Genomic DNA, 22,497 nt, shown 5'->3' with positions numbered 1-22,497 from the left:
AATACTGCTCACAGTGCAGAGGAGACCGAATTTAGAAGGACTGTTAAACATACCTGACTTTTTTTTTTTGGAGTGAGAGTCAAAAGGCAAGGTTTCTGATCCAAATCAAGATATGTTATACAAGATAACATATAATTTGGACTCATTTGTGTCTTGAGCACAAAAGAAAGTTTATATGTTTAAGCTGCCAGAGGGGGACACATTCTCCATAAAGTATGTAGGGCTTGAAAAGAAAAATATATTATGAGAAGCTGTAAAGTTGTTTTCATTGCAGCTGTTAGTAGCAGTCTTTCCTTCGAGCTAAAAGAGTGGAGTTGCATGTAATTATGCACATAACACAACATTGCCAGCCCTGTTAGTGTTATTAGTAATTATTTCCTACAGATTTTCTATGGATTAGTTTACCCTAGTGAAAAACAGTTTTATTGTCTAGTTATTATTATTATTATTATCAATATTATTATTATTATTATTATTATTATTATTATTATTATTAGTAGTAGTAGTAGTAGTAGTAGTAGTAGTAGTAGTAGTAGTATTAACAGTTCAACTCAAACTGCACCAACGCAGTTCTTTTCTGGTTCCTGATTGGATCATTCTAAGTTCACTCAGAGACAGTATAGACTTTCTTTTAGCTAAATCTAATGCTAACAGTTGTATGTAAGATGCTTGTAAAATGTTTTCTTTTCTCTCAAAATAACTATTTGCTAATAAAGATATTTGCTAATAAAAAGCTAAACTTTTTATACTTTTTAGAAAAAGTTCAGCTGATAGTTTAGCTTCATGAAGAAAGTAAGCTAATAGGCATGCTAGCTTAGTGTTTTTGTAGCTAACCATGGATGGAGAATTATCTCTTGCTTAACTTGGCAGATGATTTCCATCTTTAATGGTGTTTTATGTTATGATGGCAACTAGGAAGAAATGAGTAGGTTAAACAACCTGTTCTCAGCTAATATTGATTATTGACCACAAGGCTGTAATGTAAAATTAATGCATTCATTTGATTGCACTCATTTATTGTTTTGTAATAATACTTAAAAAAAGTTACATATCAGCATATAAACTTTGCAAAATAATCAAAGATTAAATACATAAAAATGTGTAAGCAATGTATATGCCACTAAGCTGTCATACATTTGTGATTAGCTTTGTCATAAATAACTGTTTTACAAAGAATATTAGAAAATAACACTCTGGTATCAAACTTTGTATTTAAATCATGTTGTAGCCTTAAATTAAATATCCATGTGAGATATACACACTTTCTGTTTTCAGTCGATTTCTAAGTAGATTGGAAATGTATTGAATGGCGCTGTTATCTTTTAAACTTTTGTAAGAAAAATTGAGGTGACAGGTTAAGGTTAAAAATAAGTGTAGCACATGGACTGCTTGTCAGTTATAATGCACTGCTTACAAATCCAAGTGGTAAAGCACATAAATTAACAACAACAAACCATTAAAAATGTCACATGTAAAAATGCAAAAATGTCACGTGTCAAATCTGGGTGGATATGGCTGAATCTGTTTCTTTAAAGAAAGCCCTCCATCTAGTGGTCAGACTATTTCATTCGCCAAGGATGAATCATAGGGAAAAAGAGGCCATTTTTGCCTCATCTGTTATGAACACTAACTGCATCACAGCGAGTTAATGTCCAGGCAATATATGTCATTGGATATTGCAGCCGTGATGCAATGGTAATTATGCATGATGGCAAGCTCTGAGGTTTGCTTCAATTTTTTACAGCCTCCAGGAAATGCTGCATCCCTTTGCCTGCTTCCATCCAGCAAAGAGGCAGTGAGGTGGGGGAATTAAAGTGACACAGCTATATTATGTGAAAGTAAAGCAGAGCAGCTCACAAGGGTGAAATCTTTAAAGGGGGAGTAGCCTTTTTATAGATGAGACTCACAGAGGCTCAGAATCTCTTCAGACTTTCGTAATCCTGAACGAGACTGGAGGAAATTTTCAATGTGAACAACCCTGCCTTAATATTTTCCAATCCATTGGACACGGGTATAACTAAAGGCTTTGTATTCTTGCTTCTCTCCCTGTTTATTTGTGAGGCACAGATGGACAAGCAGCTGATGCAGGAGGCAGTTCCACGCACACCACACTTAACCGAGGACCCAGAGGCATCTTGAAATAGAAATTCAAAAGAGGAGGAGGAGGAGAGAAAGGAAGGGGGGTTTTAAGGGAGAGCATTGGTATGCCAGGTTCAGTACATAGCATGGCTGTGCAGAAGAAACAGTGTGTCATCCCTCCATCGCAGGGACCTCTTTCTACACGTACCATCGAAAGCCAAAGGAAGAGAAACAGATATAAAAAAACAGAAGGTTAGTAGCCTTTTTCTGTGCTTTCTATGATTATCTTATCAAACCTGCCTTTTCATTGAATCAGAGATTGTAGATTAGAACCACAGGATCATTGCACCATATCGATTATTAGTTGATCGTATAGATTATGCATCTCTCTTAAGAAATCTTTGCACATGACTACTGTGAACTAAATAACAAGGCATCTGTTTGTACATATTACAAAATAAAGTAACAACACCAGTATACGGTACAGCCCTAAAGAAACACCTTGTTTAAACTAATTACTCTTCAGTCTTGCGTGTGCTACTCTATCTTAACCTTTTACAGTGTTTGATTCAGCTGCACTCATGAGGACTGATCAGGTGCTAGCCTTTTATATGTAGGCAGTTCATAAAGGCTCTTTCATGTGGAGCTGACCCTGGGGCCAAACAGTCCTGAATCACCACTGTTTGGGACAGCTTCTTAAAAGCTGATTTGATTTGAGTTTGTGTCCAAGGGCCACTTCAAACAATTTAGCTTTATAAACTTGTGTCTGTTTACAGATGGAGACAATTCCAAGTATCTGTGTACTGAGTATCAGTTTTATTACAAAAAATAAAGCCTTGATGAAGGAATATTCTACAGAATAAGATTTTTTTTTCTCCTCTCTGACAGAAAATGGCTCTTATCACAAACCGATTACAGCGACAGCGAAGAAAGCAACCTGTTCTGTCAACATCTGCAACACAGTTACTCCTCGGGCTGCTGCAGGTTTTTGAGAGCACACTCACCCTGCTGTCATATTTTTAGGATGTCAGGCCATGTTTTTTTTACTTCTGTAAGTAAAATTGCTATTATATCGTATCCTTGCATCCTGGCAGGTAATGGACAAAATGTTGACGAGAGGCTGAAAGCCGCACGAGAAAGAAGAGAAGAGCACCAGAAGCTACTTGGTATGTGGGGCCCTACATGATGGTAATATTCACATGTCCTTGCAAGTACACTGACCTCAATTTCTAATAATATTTACATAAACAAAAATCCATGTTGTACTGCTTTGTTCATTCTTAGCCTCTCGGGAACTGAGCAGGTTAGAGCGGGAGCAGCGGGCTAAGCTTTACTATGAACAACAACTGCAGGAGCGCAAGAAGAAACTCCTGGAGCAGAGGGTCAAAGAGGAGAGGAGGCGTGCTGCTGTGGAAGAGAAGCGGAAGCAGAGGCTCAAAGAGGAGAGAGTGAGTTTTGATGGTGGATATCGAGTATTTTATTTCCAGCAATGCTGATGAGTTCACTGTTCAGGCTAAATTCAGTAAAATTAACTCAAAGGTGTTTCTGAATTAAGGAACGATATGAATCTGCAGTGCGTAGGACACTCGAGAAGAGCCAAAAGGCCCAGCAGAGCCTCAGTCAAAATGCAAGAGGAAGGAAACTCACTAAAAATGGTAAGCTAGGCGAATGTGCTTTCATTTCTCTCTCGTTTCTTTTTTTCTAACATAATCTTACTAAACTAATAACAACCTGCTTGCAGTATCTGTTGTCTCTGTAGGATATCTTAACACAACAATTCTTGGCAGACCCTATCTTCTTTTTTTGCTGCATTTAAAACTTTACACTGATTAATACACTAGTTCCACATCGCTTGCCACTGACCACATGGGAGAAGAACCTGGTCAGTCGTCTCCTTACCCCCACATGCTCTTATCTGGCCAGGAGCAAGAGTGCTGGTTGTCAGTCAGGAGAACAAGGTACTCTCCCCCATAACAGAAGAATGTACTTATTTTAATTTAACATTAAGGAACTTCTGTTGCTACAACAACTAATATCTCAGGGCCCTCTGGTCTCTAACACTGCTGCTTTTCTCTCTGCTGATACACTGCTTCATATTTCCACCCTTTTCACTGTTCCCACCATTTGTGCATTGCTCTCCAATTTGCCATAATTATGGCACAAAACACTGGCTCAGTTGTCCATGTTTGTCGCCGTGCAGTTTCATTCCACTCCATGAATACCCCCACCACCACCACTCACAAACCCCGGCATCACTCTGGTTCAGTCCACAACAGGCCATCTGCTTCCTCTGGTTCTCGCAACAGCCAGCACAGAAGCATCAGTGTGGCACAGGTATAGATAGAAATCTTTACAATCAGCCAGCTGTCTCTTTTTTCAGTCGCAGTTTTGAATTGGAAATAACATTTTCTTTTGATCTAGATAAAAGCAGCAAAGCAGCAAAACATTGTTAAGAGGACCTCAAGTACTCGCTCTAACGTTCAATCAAATACCAGCGTCTGTGTAAAATCAACTCTGATGCCGAGCAGAACATCCGCTCCATCATCAGAACGGTAGGTAAAGTGCCACAACTGTGCATCAGAGACAGAGCGGCAGTAATGTGAACAAAATGCTCCCTTTTAATTTTTCTTAAAGGACCTCACAAAGATCAGTCATCAAACAGCCAACCCTGCTCCAGCCTGAGCTCCCATCACTCCCTGAGGAAGATGCTGCTGCTTGCAACTCTGCCCTCTCTCCTGCTAACTCCAGGCCTGTCAGGACATCAGTTGAATCTCAGCAAGAGAAACTGAGGGGTAAAAATCCACAGGAGACTCCAAGTTCAAACTTGCCTGACAAAGACAAAGTGACATCAAAGAGAACAGCAGGAAATGGAGGTAAGCTAGAAAAATGTATCTAGCACAAAGTGTGTCAATGTGTTTCTGGGATATTTATAGTGAAGTGTAAATTATTTCTCTTTAGGTCTCTCCAAAATGCCTCCTTGTCCAGCTCCACAGACTTCTGAAGCCATGTCCCGCCCCTCAGCTGGAACTACTGACCCAGAGGAAGCCTCACGTCTCCTGGCTGAAAAGAGGCGAGAGGCCCGACTACAGCGGGAGAAAGAGGAGCAGGAGCGCTTACAGAGGGAGGAGGCTGAAAGGTAAAAAAGCACATCCAAGTATATGGTAACAATATTCATTAGGAAGCTTTTAAGAACATTAGAAATAACATCCAGGCGGAGCCGTGAAGAACTTGAGCGCAGGAGGGCAGAGGAGCGGGCACGACAGCAGGCTGAGGCTCAGCGTCTCATAGAGGAGAAGAGGAGAAGGGAGCAAGAAGAGCAGAGACGAGCTGAGGAAGAGAGAGCTCAGGCTATGAGGGAAGCTGCCCTCTTGCAGAAACAGGTGGGAAACAAACGTTTTTTGTTATCATGCGTTATATTCGTAGATAAATTTGGTTTTCTATTCACGTTCTTACTTAGTGTTTTTTACCCGTCTGTGCAGCGAGAGGAGGAACTAGCCAAAGAGCAAGCACAAGCAGAGCAGTTGAAACAAGAGCGGGAAATGCTCGCACAGAAAGAGGAGGCAGAGCGCCAAGCAAGGAAAAAGGTGACAAATAGGATTTTAAAGTACGACCGTCATTTCTGTATACAGCTCGGGCCACACATTAACTGAATTAATCAAAAAAATAATAATTAATACACCTCACTTAGAAAAAGAAGTTACAATGATAAAAATGGACACTGTGCAACTGAAAATATTTGAAAGACTTAGTTGAAACTGAGATTTTATTGTTTCCATTCATTGTTTGAACTTGATTCCTGCAACATGTTGAAAACGGCGCTGTTGTATAATGCTAACACCCCTCCCCCCCCAAAAAATAAAAAAATAAAAAAATGAAATACCAAAATCTGACAACTTATAAAGTTAAGAAGAAAAATTAATGAGTATAAAAAGAGCAAGAAACTTTGCACTGGGGTTCATCACTCTGTGTATGGACAGAATATTTCAGCCATTTAAGAAGAACCTTTTTAATTCTAAATAATTTGGAGATTTCATCCACTGTGATCACTAATATCTTTCAGAGTTTTACAGAGCCCGAAGACATTTCTGTACACAAGGGACGAGGCTGAAAATTGGTACCTTTGTTCCTTGGAACATCAGGAGACTCTGCAATAAAAGTTGACTCATTTTAGCTTTTAGCCATTGCCACGGTTGTCAAAAAAAAAATATTACAGACAGTATTTTTAAAAGTGGATGTTTTGCTATTTTACCTTTAACTTGTAAGCAAATTTATTATGTAAACAGGGTGTGCCGAAAAATCTGTTTTATGAAAGACACTGAATGTATTCTCTGAGTGAAAGTATTTTAGTGAATGTTGTTTTCTTTTGCAGCGACTTGAGGAGATCATGCGGAGAACCAGAAGGACTGATTCTCCAGATACGGTGAGGTTAAGTGTTTCGTTTTTTAAAAAGTATACTGCCTCAGGTCTCTCATGACGCACATTCTGCATCAGCTATTAAACAATCTGTTTAACTTTTAAAAGCCACACAACTTGTCCTTGACTAAAATGATTAATGTCTTTTATCACAGAAATCTGTTCCAGTGAGGATTATGTCAAATGATGCCCAACCAAAGGAAAACACGCAGCCTGTGCACAATGGAACGATAGAAGATACAGCCAAGGTGCCAGTGGGAAATAAAACCACACAGCTGGGCCTGAACAGTCAGGAGGATATGCTACCTGTTGTGGCCTTCAAAGAACGCAGGTCTCTTAGAACTCTCACTGGCCTGGAGGAAATCCAGACCCACCAACGTGCAGGTGAGAAACAACCAGCATAGTATTTAAAAACACTTGTCCTCAGGGTGGGAAAGCGAAACCAACCATCAGCCTAATAATCAGCGAGTGTGTTTGTAGAATCACCCACCTTAAGTTACCAGTTACTCATTTACATGTTATAATTTGCCATGTTAATTCCCAATTGGCTGCACTACCCACACAGGCAGGCTCACTCACTCGTGATTGATGATCCACAGTGATTTGTGCAGGCAGGCCCGTAGCAACCAACTCATAAAAACTCAGTTATAAATGGGGGAAAGTTATGCAAGCTTTGAAAAAAACGTATTCAGGTTGATGGTGAAGCTTTCTATGCTCATAATGCTGCTTTCAAAATGTTATATTTGCCGTTTTTGATTTAATATCTATCATTCGTCATCTTCTTTTGCTTTTTTTAGAGGTCATCTGAATGCCTGCAGGATGACTTTCAAAGCCTTTGTTGGAGACCGGTGAAACACAAGGATTACTGCTGCACAGCTATTTTGCTCCCCTTCGGCACTTTGAAAGAGCATGTAAAATTATAGCCTTGCCTCCCAATGAGGATGTCAGCATTTGGTCACTTTTCTGTGTGTAACCAGTGGCACAAGCATAAAGCGAATCGCATATGAGCTTTTTCAGTACAGCAGTTTTCCGATCTAATAACTATCCAAAAAGCAGTAGATGTAGACTGTGCTGGCAAACGTAGTGTATCAGTTAAGGAGAGTGTTGCATCTGTTGAAATATTAGGAATAGGAACTCTAACCAGTCACAATATGCCGTATGCTTTTTGCTTATTCCTGATATTTCTTGCCACCCTTGCACTTTTTCTTCCTCGGTTTTGTCACTGTGGAGTTAGAATAGCAAAAGTGGCAGTTTGCTCTGAGAATACAAGAGTTTAACGTCTTAGCAAAAGATGACTTCCTGCATTCCCACTGTACCTTAACTTTGGATTTTGTAAAGTATAGCAATCATGTAATTCAAAGCTGCTAAGGAATATAGTTTCCAAAGACTGTGCTTCATTTTTCTTGTGTGTGTGTGTGTGTATTTGTGCCAATTTAGAGGATACAATGCACAGTGTATTTTTTTTTTTTTGCACTGAGTGCTTTGTTTGATATTGCATAATCACTTTACAAGCAATGTCTGATGCATAGCGTTTAAGAGTTTATTAATATAAAAGCATAAAACAAAACCAGATGTATCTGAGCTGCAATATTTGATCTTATAGTTCAAGTACTGCTTATGACTATCACGTTAGCCTATTATATGCCATATTTGATTAAAGTTAATACTATGCCACGTCTTCGCCTTGTTTTTCCAGTTGAAAACATAAATAAACTGTAAAAATAAAAACTACCAAGCATTTTAAAACCCCAGGCTAAAAAACACATTTATATAAAAATGTAGTTTTTACATGCAACGTGGTTATGTTCATGCAAAGTCTGTGCGCTTCTCTTTGTAACTTCACTGAGAAAGTCCAGAGTTGACAGGAGATGTAGAAAGGGGCTGAATCATTTGAAGCAGCTGTCTAGTTTCCTCTGTCTGTGCATGCACCTTCAATAGCTGAACCTTTAGCTCACTGTTAGTCAACAGAGATGAAAAGTCTCCATCTGCAGAGGAAGACAGGAAGAAACTCTGAACTCTTACAATGACAGACTGTTTAAATTTTATGCAGTAATATCAGTATTTTCAGTTCTTAAACAAATGTGCAATTAATGCAAACCTTTCTTGAGGTTAAATATGGTAACTACGCCAAGCTGCTGGAATTTAACATCTTTCTTTTTGAGGAATCCCAAAAGGTACTTGGATATGGAAGTGTAATGTGGCTTCAACAAACGGATCATCTCCTCTGTAATGAAAACAGAAACATTTAATATATCCAGCGTAAAAACACAAAAGGAAGGCATTCTTTTCTCTTGCCACATTGCATTACCAGTCATTTCTAATTCGCTTATGATAGCTGCAGAGTTGTACGCCAGCTGGGAATTTCTGATTTGCTCTGACAGCTTCACTAAGCCTGAAACTTGTTCTGATGTTATGGTTGCTGACAATTTTGTCCGGAGTACATCTGAAACAGTGAGTAATGGTAATAGATTATTAAAAAGTTTTCCACTGCAAACATTCAAAATAAATAAGTCATTATTTCAAGGCAAGATCTCTCACCACAGGCCATCAGGTGATGCAAGCATGATGTCACATGAAGCAATGTCTCATCTGACAGGGTGTTAGATACAAGCGCACAGAGGAGTCCTGGTAAGCACAGACTTTCCATCACAGCCTAGATTACAATGGTTGGATTTAGGATAACTTTATCAGTCTTGGACAAATCAATAAAGCAGAGGTAGGAAAAAAAAAAAGAAGAAAAAGAATTGTAGTCTGCAAGTACCTGCTCACCGACGTGGGAAATGCACAAATTGGTGATTATCTTGCAGCTGTATGTGACTATAACAGAGTTTGATCTGGGATGATGAAGCACCTGACCAATTTCCTCCAATAGTCCTTCACTTACCAGGATGTCCTGGAATCAAATTACAAAACTACTGTCAATATTAGAATTTAAATAAAAACTGTGCAATTACTTTAGGTTAAAATTTCAATAAATATTGGCACAAAGCAAAAATAAAACCATACTCAACCACTAAGCAGTTTTATAATAAAACCAGGACTGCTCCCAGCTTTATTGTTAATTATTTATTTAGGCTAACATACGGTGTTTGACGGGTGTGCCGACAGTGTAGACAGTAGCGTTAGGGCCGATTCAATCCACACTGAAGTAGAGGTTTTTAACAGCGCCTTCAGAGGCATCACGCAGTCAAGCTCCATCAGCTGGTCCTGAATGAGAACTACACATAAAAGTAATAAACACCATCTGCCAGAGGTATGATACCTTTTTTGAATTTACTTTTTATAATTACCATTCTTTGAAAGAGTCTGCAGGCACCGGCATGCTTGGGCTGAATTCTGAAAAGGAAGTTGGTTTTTTTTCCCCCTCTTTAAAAATATATTTTCTTTAAACTAAGTTAAAATAACTCATGTTCAGAGTTACCTTTTTCACAGGTGACGACATAAGAGTCAAAAGAGACCTTGATAAATAGTGACCCCCAATTCTGAGCAATCTTGGGTGATGCTCGTGGATAGCAGCAATGTTGCAAAGAGCAGTGCAGCTATAAAACTGAACCTCTGAATCTGAGGACTGTAGGAGAAGAAGCAGAACAGGAATCGCTCCTGCTTGGCATAACAGCCTTGTTGACCAATCTGAAGAGTAAAAACATAAAATAAAAGGAAACGTAACACTGGAAGAAATGGAGAAGTTTCTGGAAAATACAGTTGTGCTTATAAATTTACATACACCCATCATCGGCATGGATGTCACGGGAATTTTGGCTTTTTAATTCTTTAAACTGTTCTTTTCCAGGGTGGAAAGATTGATTTAAAAAAAAAAACAAAAACAAAAACAAAAAAACACAAATTGGGTGCAGTTCTCTAATCGACACCAAGAAAAAGGTGTATAGATAAAGGCTCAAATATATAATTACACCCCCAATAATGGGTAAATATCCTCCCTTACTAAGTTACACATCGACCAGATGGTTTTAGTAGCCATCAACAAGCTTCTAGGCCTAAGGCCACGGCAAATTAACTCCTTGTTAGTAATCACGATTGACTACAACTCAGTTTCTTTTTGCCTGCATAAGGAGCATTTGTTTGAGAGCATATGTTGGACTGACCAGTACTCAGAACAATGGAAACTCCTGGGAACTCAGTGAAGAACAAGCAATGAGAACTGTTACACAAGTTAGGAAGGTCTTTTGGAGTCACTTCTAAACAACTGCAGGTTTAAAGAGCATTACTTCAAACAACTGTACATAAGTACAAGTTATTAGGATTTGTCACCACTTTGCCCATCTCTGGAAAAAAAAAAAAAAGACCTAAACTATCACCCTCAGATGAGAAGAAATTGGTTAGGATGTTTATTCAGCAACTCAGGAACCACCAAGGCTCAACCATCACTGTTCATGTGAAGCAAATTTTACATCAGTTGGGCTGAGGGGGTGCTGACCAAGAAAGAGAATACCACAAGGACAAGAGGTGTGCTTAGAGCAATAAAGGTGAGGCTATCAACTCAACTGTCAAGCATGGTGGTGGTATCATCATACTCTGGGGCTGTTTTGCTTCCAGTGGTACTGGTACATTGCACAAAGTGGGTGAAATAATAAAGAAGGAAGGACTACCTTCAAATTCACCTAAAATTAACAACTAGATGATTGAAACTTGGAGTCAGTTGGGTCTTCCAAAGGGACAATGATCTCAAAGACACACATCAAAACTGGTTTTTGGAAAGGATGAAGCAGGCTAAGATTAAGGTTCTGGAGTGGGTTTCCCAAACCTCAACCCTATTTAAAAACAAAAACAAACAAACGCCACAAGAAAACAAATAAATAAAAACTCAACTACCTCTCTTGGCAGAATTGGTAAAATATCCATCCAGAATTATTGCAGAAGCTTGTTGATGGTTACTAAAAACATCTGGTTGAGGTGCAACTTACTAAAGGGCATTTAACAAAACATGTATATCTGAGTGTGCATCTATACTTTTGACCCTGGGTCGATTAATCCCAAATAAATTCAAAACTGTGCACAGACTTCTTGTTAGTTTGTTTTTTAACTCAATAAACATGTATACCGCACAATCATTCCACCCTAGAAAAAGAACAGTTCAAAGTAATCCCTACATTACAATGGCATTGATGCCAATGATGAGTGTATCTAAACTTCTAAACACAATTGTAAGTGCACAGTGACATTCAAATGAAATGGTCCCACCTGACTGCGTGAGGTGTAATAGAGCCCAAGTTGCATTCCGTTGGACCTTTGGATCAAAAGATTTTGCTAGAGCCAAGAGTGGTATGATTCCATCAACCATCAAAGAATCTCGATTTGACTCTGGAAAGAAAGATGAAATAGCAACCATGCATGCAGGGACAATTTTGGAGTGCCAATGGCCATAAAAAAAATTAGCAGAATTTCAGCAAGACAGAGGAGAGGTCATTTCAAGAAGCATATGGAACAAAATAACTACTTTTCTCATAAGGCTTCAGTTCTCTTGCCATCCTCAAAGTCCTGCCATTTATTTTGCAATACATAATAAGCTTTTAAAATTAAGCGTTTGTACTTTCTAAACTGTGTCAAAAAATACTTTAACAAACCTGTACAAACCTGAGGAGGCCAACATGGCAACACAGGCACAGGAGTGACACTGAGCAGTGGGATCACCTGACCGGAACAACTCAATTATGGGCACCAGCATCCCCATTTCTATCACCAATTCTTTACACACTGAAATCAAATTTTATGAATGGCAAATGATAAATAAGCCATTTGATCCAAAAGAACACGAATTTTTAGAATAATTCTATCAAAATCACTAAAATTCTGGATTAATTAAAAAAATTATAATAATGTAAATCTCTTAGTATTATTATCTCTTACCATTATTCTTTAGTAACAGATTTACAAGAGCGAGAGAGACAGTCTTTTGAACATCGAGATCAGATGATAAAAGTAGAGCCACGATGGGCTCCATGAAGGCATCTGGTAATGGACAGTTCACTGTAAAACACAAACAAGGGAAAAATAACACATTTTGAAACTTAAGTCATATTTTTTGCTGTCAGTATGAACAATGTTTGAGTTGAGACCAATTTATAGTAGTTGTATGTCAGTCAGTCTTACTGGGAGAAGCTAAATGTTACAAATTTGAATTACATACTTGTAGCTGATTATAAATTCAAAAGACATATCCCTCATGAGTTGTGCTATAATCTCAAGCATCTAAACACAGCAATCTGTCAACTGCCACCTATACACAAAACACCTGGTCACCCATTCACATACTACAGAACACTGTCTATGCTGTACTGAAAGAAGAAGCTTCAGCCTAATATGCACTATAGGGCTCTTGGTTGGCAGATTATAATAAAGCATACTGTGAATTTCACAGAAAAATCCTCTTATTCTTCCTTCTTTGTAACACATGGGTCCATAAGTGGGCGTTTTATCTGCCAGCCTTGGGGAAAAAAATACAGTTGGAAATTTGCATGCTGGTCACACCCGTTAGAGAAAATATCTCTGCAGTAACTGATAGAGGCTTATGAAGAAACCTGAAGTGCAAACAACAGCTGATCATCTGCAAGTTACTGTTATCAGGACTGCTGTCAGATGAAACAAAAACGTGACATTTTTATACTCACGATGATGACTGAGGTGTAGATAATACATGGCTGAAGTCATTTGTAGATCAGTGTTTTCTGAGGTTGCAAGTTTGTTCAGTGTTTGCAGACTTTCATGGCTGAGAAGTTGAGTTTCGTTGTCTGGGAGGGGGGGGGGGAAGAGATTAATTGAACTGATCATATAAACTTGTGTACACCTTTGAAGAGTAATAGCACATGCAGTATGAAAGTTTAAAGAAGTTGCTGTCTAAACGTTTACTTTGATGCTTTTCAATTTTCCAAATAACACAGAGGCGGTATGCCTCGGTTTTTGTTCTTCTACTGCGATTTCCATAAAAAATATGCATGGCTGATTTTCCTACCACAGTTGAGGCGTAAGGAAGGCAAATCAAAAGCCGTCCTTCTCTCGGATGAAATCCTAAAGCAATTGCACCGTCCAATATCCCTGAAAGCTTCCTTTATCTTGAGCTCCAGCTCTCTCCAAGCGCTCCTCAAGTGATCCGCAAATTCCTTCAACAATTGCGAGCAGGTGTTACAAAACCCTGAAGCCATGACTGCATCTTGCACAAGGTCCCGACACCTGTCTATTTTACACAACCTGCACGTAGACACGCCTACTGCTGTGTCACGTGACTGCAAGGTAAATTTAGGCTATCGAAAGTATCTTGCTCTTCTAGCTTTAAAGTTTTTGCATCTTGACACAACTTTAAAAGTAAAACTTATTGTGACACATAATAAATATTAATATCTAAATATTTCAGGCGTTTCGTGGCTGTGCAAGTTTGTGGAATTCTGCAACCTTCATATTAGGTTGGTCGCATTTTCGTTTGCGTTTCTTTTGTTCTAGGCTACAAATTTATTGTATTCTGTCGTTGTGTGCAAGCCTTTGTGACTGTGATGTAGAATTGTATGATATTCTATGTGAACTGCGTAAAGTGTATATCAGCTTACAAAAAAGTGCAACACGGGTAAAAACATTACATTACTTGAATAAATTAATAGGATACTTCTTTTCTGGCCATTGTATTAATGCAATAACTTATTTTTCTATATTTAACATTATGGAGAGATAAACATCAGGCTTTTAGAGGTAGACATAAAATAAGAAGAAAATGAAGTTAATCATAACAGAAAAAACATGTAAATGTATTTCTGTTATAAAATTCTGTCTTCAGCTTTGATTGGTTGTTGTTTTTGTATGCACGTCAGATTACGTTTGACCGGCTCCGCCTCTCTTTTTCAGCTTTGTTGACTTGGAAACCGTCGAAGCGTTGTTGTTAAAGATGGAGGACAGGACAATCACTGCAGAGTAGATACATGCGCTGACCCTCGGCCAACTCTTCTGCTTCTTATACATACTTTTACGGACTGCTTCTGTGGAGCGAGGTTTGTTTTAATACTCCGACTGTTCGTTGAAGCTCCTAAATATTATCTTACCAAATGTAGTAACCCTGTAAAGTCAGTGAGCTATCAGAAGCATTTAGCAAGCTAGCTGCTAAAGTGGCTAAGGTTAGTGGTTCACACAAATTGTACTTTTTCCTATACTCTGACTTCAGCAAATTAAACACCATGGGAGACTTAACACGGGTTTGTTTTACTAGAGTGCTAAACTATATAATTAAACGATTGGCTAGCAAAACCTAGCTAACCCAGTAGAGGTTTTGTTGTGCAACTTTAACGTCGTTGTCATGTTTTTTTTTTTTTAAGAATGAGAGTCTTACGTCCTGGATTATTCTCATTTTGCGCTCGGAAAGAGAAACATCACGCTGTCTGAGAATGCCAGCAGGTAAGTTTCCTGCTGTTCCGTCTTCACTCCAATGGTGGAAGGTTCTTTAAATTAAAGTATCAATGCCGTTTTGTATCGGCTGCTCCCATTTGGGGTCGCCACAGTACATCATCTGCCTGCATCTCTCCTTATCCCTCTGCATTTCCTCCTTTACTACCTTCTTTTCTGTAGTCTTTCTCTTTTCCTCCTGTTTGGTAGATTTATATTTAACATCCGCTATTCCCTCCTCTGGACATGCCCAAACCCCCTCGGTCTTGTTTCGTTAACTTAGGTAGCGTTTCCAAACTCTTAAACCTGAGCTGTCCCTATGATGTACTTATTTTTAATCCTGTCCATTCTGGTCACTCCCTTAACATTGTTAACATTTTCAACTCCATCACCAGCTCCAGCCTAGATTCCTGTCTTTTTCTTGGTGCCACCATCTCCAAACCATACATCATATTAAGTCTCACTAAAATGTTGTTGGTGTCCTTCTTTCCTCTCATATTTATCTCCACCCACTCCACCATGCCTGCACTCTCTACTTCACCTCACTTGTCCTCATGTCTGTTGCATTGCTACGCTTACTTCTCTTACTTGGTGTGATGCAGTAGTGTAAAAATGCAGTTACAAGTTTTGCAAAAAGATTTGATCAATCTACAGAAGTGTTATCAACAACGTGTAGTTAATCTTATTTATATTATAAAGTCTAATCTGCATTGTCATGTAATCTATTTAAAATGTTCCCTTTTATAGGTGAGAGTGAAGACCGGGCAAAAACCCGGGAAAGATTTAATGAAGTCTTCAAGAAGTACACAGAATCTGAGAAGAAAAAGTTAAAAAAGAAAAGCACTGAAACTCCGGAGACTATTGTGGTATGTCATTCTTGTGTTCTATTGATGATTTTACATCAGATGCTCTATATGTTGGCAAAAACATATAGAACTTGCAGGACATGTCTTAAAATTATTTCTGAATAGTTCAGAATCCTTGTGGATTCTGCATTTTATGTGAACAAGGCTGTCATGATGCCCTTCTTCCAAAACAGACAGCATGTCGGACATATTTTAATTGCGGAAGTTTTAATAAATAACAAAATAAAAAGACTGTAAGTACTGACACCTCTTTCCCTTTTCCTCTTTAGCTTCAGAATCTAAAAAAAAATCTCAACCTTGAGAAGGACGCAGAAGACAATGAGACCATCCTCCAGAACACATATGACCCAGAAGAGGGCAGCCCTCGCTACACAAAGAATAAAAGAAGGGAGAGAGAAATTTCAGAGAAGGTTAATTTTAACAACAATAGAAACCAAGAGGGGATTAAAACATCAAAATCTAAAAGAAAAAGTAAGAGGGACCTTCCCTCTCCTCCTATGCCCGAGGACATCGGAAGTCACATCCAAGAGGATGCAAATGCATCAAAGTCTGAAATTCCATTGGATCCAAATGATTCTGTAGGTGGAAAGGCCCCAAAGCAGAAAAATAAAAAGGGAAAAAGCAAAGGTGATACAGAGGCTAAAGAAGCAAGCCAGGAGGAGGACACAGAAGATAACCTATTGCATGAATACCAGCAAAAGATAGTAAAGGAGGAGCAGAAGACTTCAAGGAGGACAAGGGTCAAAGGAGAAGATGAGAGTGCTGTCTCACAAAGTGTTACGCTTAGTAATGATGTGGGGAAGAAGAAAAAGAAAAAGATGAAATCTGTAGTCACAGATTCAGATGCAGGGTGTGTATAACTATTAGTGTACTATGGAGTTATATTTAGTGATAAAGCAACAGTGTTTGATTTCTTTCTACTTCTTTTTTTGCCTCCAGGGATCAAGATGAAGATACAGACCTGGATGCTGATGTGGAAAATGAAACAGAATCCAAGGGAAAGAAGAAAAAGAGGAAGAAAAAACATGGTGATTGCACGATAATTCTCAGGATTCACCAAGTTCCAGTTAAAGGTGAAGAAAGGTGTTGATGGTGATGCATTTCATATTTTGTTTTCTCCCCTTGTAGTTGTCAAAGAACAGAGTGAAGCGGAGTCAGAAGCACCTCAGAAACCAGTTTTTGATGACAACCTTGTTCTTGGAGTGTACATTCACAGAACAGACCGCCTCAAGACCGACTTGACGATTTCACACCCCATGGTGAAGATCCACGTTGTTGATGAAGCCACAGGGCAATATGTGAAGAAAGAAGACTGGTGAGACATTTCTGCTATTAAGTTTAGTGTTGTGTTTCAATTTCTGGGCACATTTTTTATTTAGAAATTTTTACCTTAAAATAATTGGACCATAGTTATTTGTTTTTCAGTTAAATTTAGGCACGATCTATAGATATTTGTATTTATAAGCCACTTAACTGTGCCAAAACCTTTGAATTATAACACATTTTGCCTTCAGTTCAAATTTGTTTTTCTTTTTTGTAGTCATCGCCCCGTATCCTCATTTTATGAGCAGGAAAACGTTGACCACGTTCTCCCCATCATGACCCAGCCTTATGACTTCAAGAAGAACAAATCAGTCGTCCCTGAGTGGCAGGAGCAGATCATCTTCAATGAACGTTTTGGCTACTTTGTTCAACAACATGACGAAGGCCCCAAAGTCATACTGTTCTTTGAAGTAAGAGTTATTTCAATAACAGTTAATAAACCAAATTTTAACATGTGTGACAGTAATTTCCTTTATTGAAATGTTTTGCAAAGATCCTTGATTTTGTGACTATGGAAGAAGCAAGAGCCAACATTGATGTTGACAAGCATGATCGAGGTTTCCGAAAGATTGCCTGGGCATTTCTGAAGGTAATGTGTTTAATCTGGTCATTTAGAAAGAAAAGATCAGTCTGATTGTATTTTAATCTCCCCTGTTAATATGTATGCCCCTCCATTTTTCAGCTTGTTGGCACAAACGGTGTGCTGAATATTGACAGTAAACTTCGTCTCCAGCTCTTTTGCCCTCCACATCGGGCAAAGAGCCAACCTAAAACAGTTGAGGTGGTTGAATGGTGGAGAAAGTACCCAAGAACCAAATATGCATCTACCCTCTATGTTACAGTAAAAGGCATTAAACTCCCCGAGCATGTAAGTTAGCTGCTACTGCCTAGTTGTTGGAAGGTTAATAAATCTTCATAAGTACATGGATGGATTCAGGAGTATGTTGTAGCTGAGCTGGTTATGTTCTTCAGGTGGACCCTAGTATTCGGTCTATGATGGCACTGCAGGAGGAGAGAGGCAGCACCTCCTATAGTGAACTGCAGAATGAGATCACCAAGAGAAGTCTGACACAACCTCTAGACAGCAAACCTCCAACCTTGAGATGGAGCAGGCTGCCTGGTCAGGTTTGTAGAAGGGTTTAAACTGCTCCTATCAATATTACATACAAATATACATGTTCATATTTTTAGCCTGAACATGGGTAAGTAGCAAAGAGTGGCAGTCAAACAACTAAAGAGAGTTTTACTGTTGCAGATCTGTCGAATTCCCAACAAGCCAATGCTGGCATTTCGTGGTGGTCAGATGGGCTGTTTCACAGTACTCTTTTCTCACGCTGGAACCATTCTGGCTGCTGCTTGTGCTGACAAAGATGCGTTCCCTGTTGTAGGTAGGTCACATCTCATCGGTGTAAAAGTCCCCCTTCTAATGCTTTGTTGATTCCAACCAGGTAATTTCTTTGCTGTTTGTATGCCATGAACACCTCTTTGATAACATCTGGATTCTCCCATGTCTGTGCATATATATATTTTAAAAATCAGGTAAAAATAAATAAATAAAATAAAATAAAATGCTGTTTTTATTTCAGTGTACGAGATTCCCTCTGGCAAGGTTTTGGCTGCCTTCAATGGTCACCTCAAAATAGTATATGATCTCTGCTGGTCCAGAGATGACCGCAGCCTTTTGTCTGCCTCCTCTGATGGAACTGTCAGGTAACTTTGTCTTTGTACAATGTAAGATTAAATAAAAGTGATTAGAAGTGAATGAGGCGACTCAGTTTTTGTATAATCTATTATATTTTAGCTCTAAATAAAGTAAGTTAACTAAGTTGTAGTGTGTGTAATACATTGCTTTTTTGAGAACCGGCCTCAACAATACTGGTGATGTTCTGATTTTAAAAACTAGCAAATGCATTTTTCTTTATAAAAAATAGTTTTTGTATTTTTACATTGTTTCCCTCAGGGAGTGGAATGTAGAGAGGCTTCAAGTAACAGCCCAGAAGGTGCTCCCTCATCCATCGTTTGTGTACAGTGCTCGGTACCATCCTACAGCCCAGAACCTGGTGGTAACTGGGGGCTATGACTGCCTGATACGAGTGTGGAGAGTTGATGTCGGTGATGTGAATGGCCAGCTGCTGCAGGAGTTTGAGGGTCACGGCAGTTTCGTTAACACAGTTTGCTTTGACTCCGAAGGTACTGTAAGCCCTGTTATGGAAACATGTCCCGATGTGTGTGTGTGTGTTGTCAGGTACTGTGAGTTAGGAAAACTTGGAACAAGATAAGAGTAAATGTAGTCTCTTAAAGAATAATAAATAAATAAATTTTTATTTATATAGCACCTTTCAAGACAGAATCGCAAAGTCCTGCACATAAGATTACAAGTCATAAAAAGATTTAAAAAGAGAAAATAAAACAGGCTAAAATTAACCAAAAGCAGTTTTAAAAAGGTAAGTTTTGAGTTGTTTTTTAAAAGCAGCTACTGAGTCCACAGTTCTTAATGCTTGGGGGAGAGAGTTCCACAGTCTAGGGGCCACAGTGGCAAAAGCTCTGTCACCCTTAGTCCCCCTCTTAGTATTTTTTATAGCAAGTAAGCCCTGATCAGATGACCTCAAAGACCTGCTAGGGACATAGGGCTGTAGCAGATCAAAGATGTAGGCTGGTGCCAGTCCGTGCACAGCTCTGTAGGTCAAGACCAGGATCTTAAAATCGACTCTAAATTTAACAGGAAGCCAGTGTAACTAACGGTGTCACATGTGAGTACTTGGAGGATTTTGTCAAAAGCCTAGCTACAGCGTTTTGCACAACCTGCAGACGATCCAGAGAACCTTTGCTTAGACACATAAACAGCGAATTACAATAATCCAAGCATGACGAAATAAATGCATGTATAGCAATCTCGAGTTCAGAGCGAGATAAAACCGGGCTTAGCCTAGCCACATTTCTTAAATGATAAAAACAAGACCGAACCAGAATGATGTCTCTTGTATATGTTTTAATGAATCTGGTTTTTAATAGCTGTAAATAAAATGGTGGTTAAAGTGAACTTTATGTATAGCTCTGTTTTTATAAATCCACTGGCTCCCAATTTTTTTCCCAAACATTCCTGCCAGTATAACCTTTATGCCAGACTGACTGATTTGCTTTGACTTGCCTTGGACTATTTTTTCTATTATTAGAGAGAGTAACTGAGATTAAAATTTGTCTTAGACTGTTTACGGTCACTGTCATTTACTTCAAGGCCCAGTTCAGAGAGAAAGAAAGCTGCTTTCTTTAAAGCAAAGAAACGCTCAAAGTCAGCCAACTAATTCTGGTTTTGTGTCTATGAGGCACGTGTGCCTTTCTGTGAAGGGGTGTTGTGTTTGGTTTTGCTACTCTTTTATAATGAATGTGAGGCTTGTTCTCTTGTATATCTTATGCCATATCTGATGTTGTTTTCATTGTAAATAGGTCGAAGAATGTTTTCTGGAGACAACATGGGCTTCATCATTGTGTGGAAAACCTCAGTAAATGACAGCAGGCAGCGGCAGCAGCCATGTCGCCACTGGTGTATAGAGAGGGTACAAGAATTGATACTATTCACTGCACTTTATTTAGCTAATGTTAGTTTATGGTCATTTTAAAATCCTATGTTTTCTTTTAGCAGAAAATTGATGAGAGTGATCTCAGTGGTATTCCCATCAACATGCTGCAGCTCCATCCGAATGGGCGGTGCCTGCTCATACATGCCAAAGACAGTGTGCTGAGGATGATGGATTTGAGAATGTAAGACGAAATTATAATAAAGCAAAGACAAATATTAAAGTATTGTATTATACTTTCCATATAAATGAGGAGTGATTATTATATTATTGTATGTGTGTTTGAATATGTGTTTGGGCTTTCCCTCCTTAAGTTTGGCTGTAAAGAAATACACTGGAGCCATTAACTACAGAGAGAGGATTTACAGTACTTTTACACCATGTGGGAACTTCATCTTTTCTGGCAGTGAGGATGGGATGGCGTATGTCTGGAATACTGATACAGGTGAGCATGAAATTTTTATTTTTTCCTGTAACAAAGAAACTAGTCGGTTCTTAATGTTTTTGACAGTATTCTACATAGTTGCTCCAGCCGTTTCTTTTCCCAGGTGATCAAGTTGCTGTATATTCAGAGCTTTGTTACCCCACGGCTCTCCACGGCGTGTCGTTTCACCCCTACGAGAACATGGTAGCTTTCTGTGCCTTCGGTCAGAGCCAGCCTGTCCACGTGTACCTGTATGACCGCAAAGGTTTGTGTTTTGTTTGACAAAAGAAGAAGTTAGTCAGTAGTATTGTACAGACTTGCACGGCTTCATTTCTGCCTTATTTTTCTCTTATTTCTTCTAGTTTCCCAGATGGAGGTGCACACTATGAAAGCAGCAAGCAGATCAGCTTCTGAAGATATCAAAACTGTTATAAACACACCTGACCCTCTAGCTTTGCAGGACACATCTATTTCTGCAGCCATGGATCAGTTTGCCCAAGCAACAAGACTTGCACTGAAAATGCAGTGTGTGAAGGAACAACTGGACTCAGTTCTGGTAAATGCTCATAACGCTGTGTTAATTTTTAAATATAGAGTGAAATAAGTGTGCAGTTAAATTAACTGAAATTCTTAGAAAAGGATTTTACAAATTTTTTTCAGGAACCACGTCAAAGATCTTCTACTACTGGATTCATTTATGAGCAAGGTACTCTAAGCAATTTAGATGAGAAGGACTTTATATAATTAGCTATATTAGATTTGGTATTTTAACCTATTTTTCTGGTTTGCAGATAAATTAAGCAGTACTCACACAGGCCGGAGCTTCACATCAGATGTCGGCACAGTGAGTTTTTTATCAGTACTATATCAAAATACGCACCTTTGTATACTGAAGCATTGCTGAGGTCACAGATGGTGAACAAGCTTTATGAGTCTTTTCTGTCAATATTGATTTTGTTTTCTGTAATCTGCCTCCAATCGCTTTATTGTTCAGTTGCCCTCAATGTGTTGAGAAGGGAAACAGCATAGAACCGGGTTTATATACTTTAATTGTAAACTCAGCCATTTTTTCCCTTTGTGTAATATGCTAATCCCGCTCTGTGTTAATTTATGTTTTCATATTTCAAAGAAATGTTTAGATTTCTATTTAACCTTGATTTTAAATCGGTGTTCCTGACAGTGAGAATTGTATTAGAGGGTTTACAAGAAATACACAAATGTGAATTTTACTTTTATTATAATATAAAACAGAAAATTGCATTAATTAATTTATTGCACCTTAATGCTGTTATATATTTATTTATTCGTTTTATTTACAGACAGGATTAAACGCCTCACTCCCACCTCCATCTCTCCTGTCACCACACTCCAGACTGAAGCTCACTGGTGCTCTGGCAGAGCAGCTTATCCCACAGGCTTCTCTGAGCACTCAGCCCCG

The 22,497-nt window shown here is 38.8% G+C and overlaps 3 protein-coding genes across 5 annotated transcripts in view; 2 read left to right on the top strand and 1 right to left on the bottom strand.

Annotated features, from left to right (window-relative positions):
* Nucleotides 1–1,751: 1,751 nt before the first annotated feature.
* Nucleotides 1,752–8,243, top strand: map7a (microtubule-associated protein 7a). 3 transcript variants are annotated; one of them, XM_006798718.3, is made up of 16 exons: nt 1,752–1,800; nt 2,068–2,331; nt 2,968–3,063; nt 3,174–3,245; nt 3,364–3,527; nt 3,635–3,734; nt 3,921–4,037; nt 4,256–4,413; nt 4,501–4,631; nt 4,714–4,952; nt 5,038–5,215; nt 5,291–5,459; nt 5,559–5,663; nt 6,449–6,499; nt 6,648–6,876; nt 7,290–8,242. In XM_006798718.3, the coding sequence occupies exons 2-16, from the start codon at nt 2,205–2,207 to the stop codon at nt 7,298–7,300; spliced, it is 1,947 nt and encodes a 648-aa protein (XP_006798781.2). In that variant the 5' UTR covers nt 1,752–1,800; nt 2,068–2,204; the 3' UTR covers nt 7,301–8,242. The 3 variants fall into 3 exon arrangements, with proteins under 3 accessions (XP_006798781.2, XP_006798782.2, XP_006798780.2); XM_006798719.2 differs by lacking the exon at nt 1,752–1,800 and having other exon boundaries at nt 1,875–2,331; nt 4,280–4,413; nt 7,290–8,243; XM_006798717.2 differs by lacking the exon at nt 1,752–1,800 and having other exon boundaries at nt 1,875–2,331.
* On the bottom strand, nt 8,027–13,649 carry LOC102792996 (uncharacterized). Its single transcript, XM_006798716.3, has 13 exons — nt 13,460–13,649; nt 13,119–13,238; nt 12,358–12,477; nt 12,085–12,204; nt 11,692–11,811; nt 9,914–10,122; nt 9,783–9,828; nt 9,577–9,710; nt 9,254–9,385; nt 9,031–9,145; nt 8,801–8,935; nt 8,591–8,716; nt 8,027–8,477 (listed from the first exon to the last, which is right to left on the bottom strand). The coding sequence occupies exons 1-13, from the start codon at nt 13,647–13,649 to the stop codon at nt 8,332–8,334; spliced, it is 1,713 nt and encodes a 570-aa protein (XP_006798779.2). The 3' UTR covers nt 8,027–8,331.
* A 708-nt stretch (nt 13,650–14,357) lies between these two features.
* Nucleotides 14,358–22,497, top strand: part of ahi1 (Abelson helper integration site 1) — a 10,337-nt gene continuing 2,197 nt past the window's right edge. Inside the window, exons 1-21 of the mRNA XM_006798715.2 lie at nt 14,358–14,483; nt 14,805–14,883; nt 15,619–15,737; nt 16,007–16,587; nt 16,677–16,765; nt 16,866–17,052; nt 17,278–17,470; nt 17,554–17,649; nt 17,743–17,928; nt 18,033–18,185; nt 18,316–18,448; nt 18,647–18,770; nt 19,021–19,250; nt 20,505–20,614; nt 20,701–20,819; nt 20,950–21,080; nt 21,184–21,324; nt 21,422–21,615; nt 21,720–21,765; nt 21,851–21,903; nt 22,379–22,496. Of these exons, the coding sequence (XP_006798778.2) occupies nt 14,874–14,883; nt 15,619–15,737; nt 16,007–16,587; nt 16,677–16,765; nt 16,866–17,052; nt 17,278–17,470; nt 17,554–17,649; nt 17,743–17,928; nt 18,033–18,185; nt 18,316–18,448; nt 18,647–18,770; nt 19,021–19,250; nt 20,505–20,614; nt 20,701–20,819; nt 20,950–21,080; nt 21,184–21,324; nt 21,422–21,615; nt 21,720–21,765; nt 21,851–21,903; nt 22,379–22,496 (3,013 nt within the window). The 5' untranslated portion in view covers nt 14,358–14,483; nt 14,805–14,873. The remainder of the gene's footprint in view (nt 14,484–14,804; nt 14,884–15,618; nt 15,738–16,006; nt 16,588–16,676; nt 16,766–16,865; nt 17,053–17,277; nt 17,471–17,553; nt 17,650–17,742; nt 17,929–18,032; nt 18,186–18,315; nt 18,449–18,646; nt 18,771–19,020; nt 19,251–20,504; nt 20,615–20,700; nt 20,820–20,949; nt 21,081–21,183; nt 21,325–21,421; nt 21,616–21,719; nt 21,766–21,850; nt 21,904–22,378; nt 22,497) is intronic.

This window comes from Neolamprologus brichardi, chromosome 19, assembly GCF_056152115.1.
Source record: "Neolamprologus brichardi isolate AB-2024 chromosome 19, ASM5615211v1, whole genome shotgun sequence".
NCBI classification, from domain to species: Eukaryota; Metazoa; Chordata; class Actinopteri; order Cichliformes; family Cichlidae; genus Neolamprologus; species Neolamprologus brichardi.
This window is presented reverse-complemented; position numbering and strand designations above follow the sequence as displayed.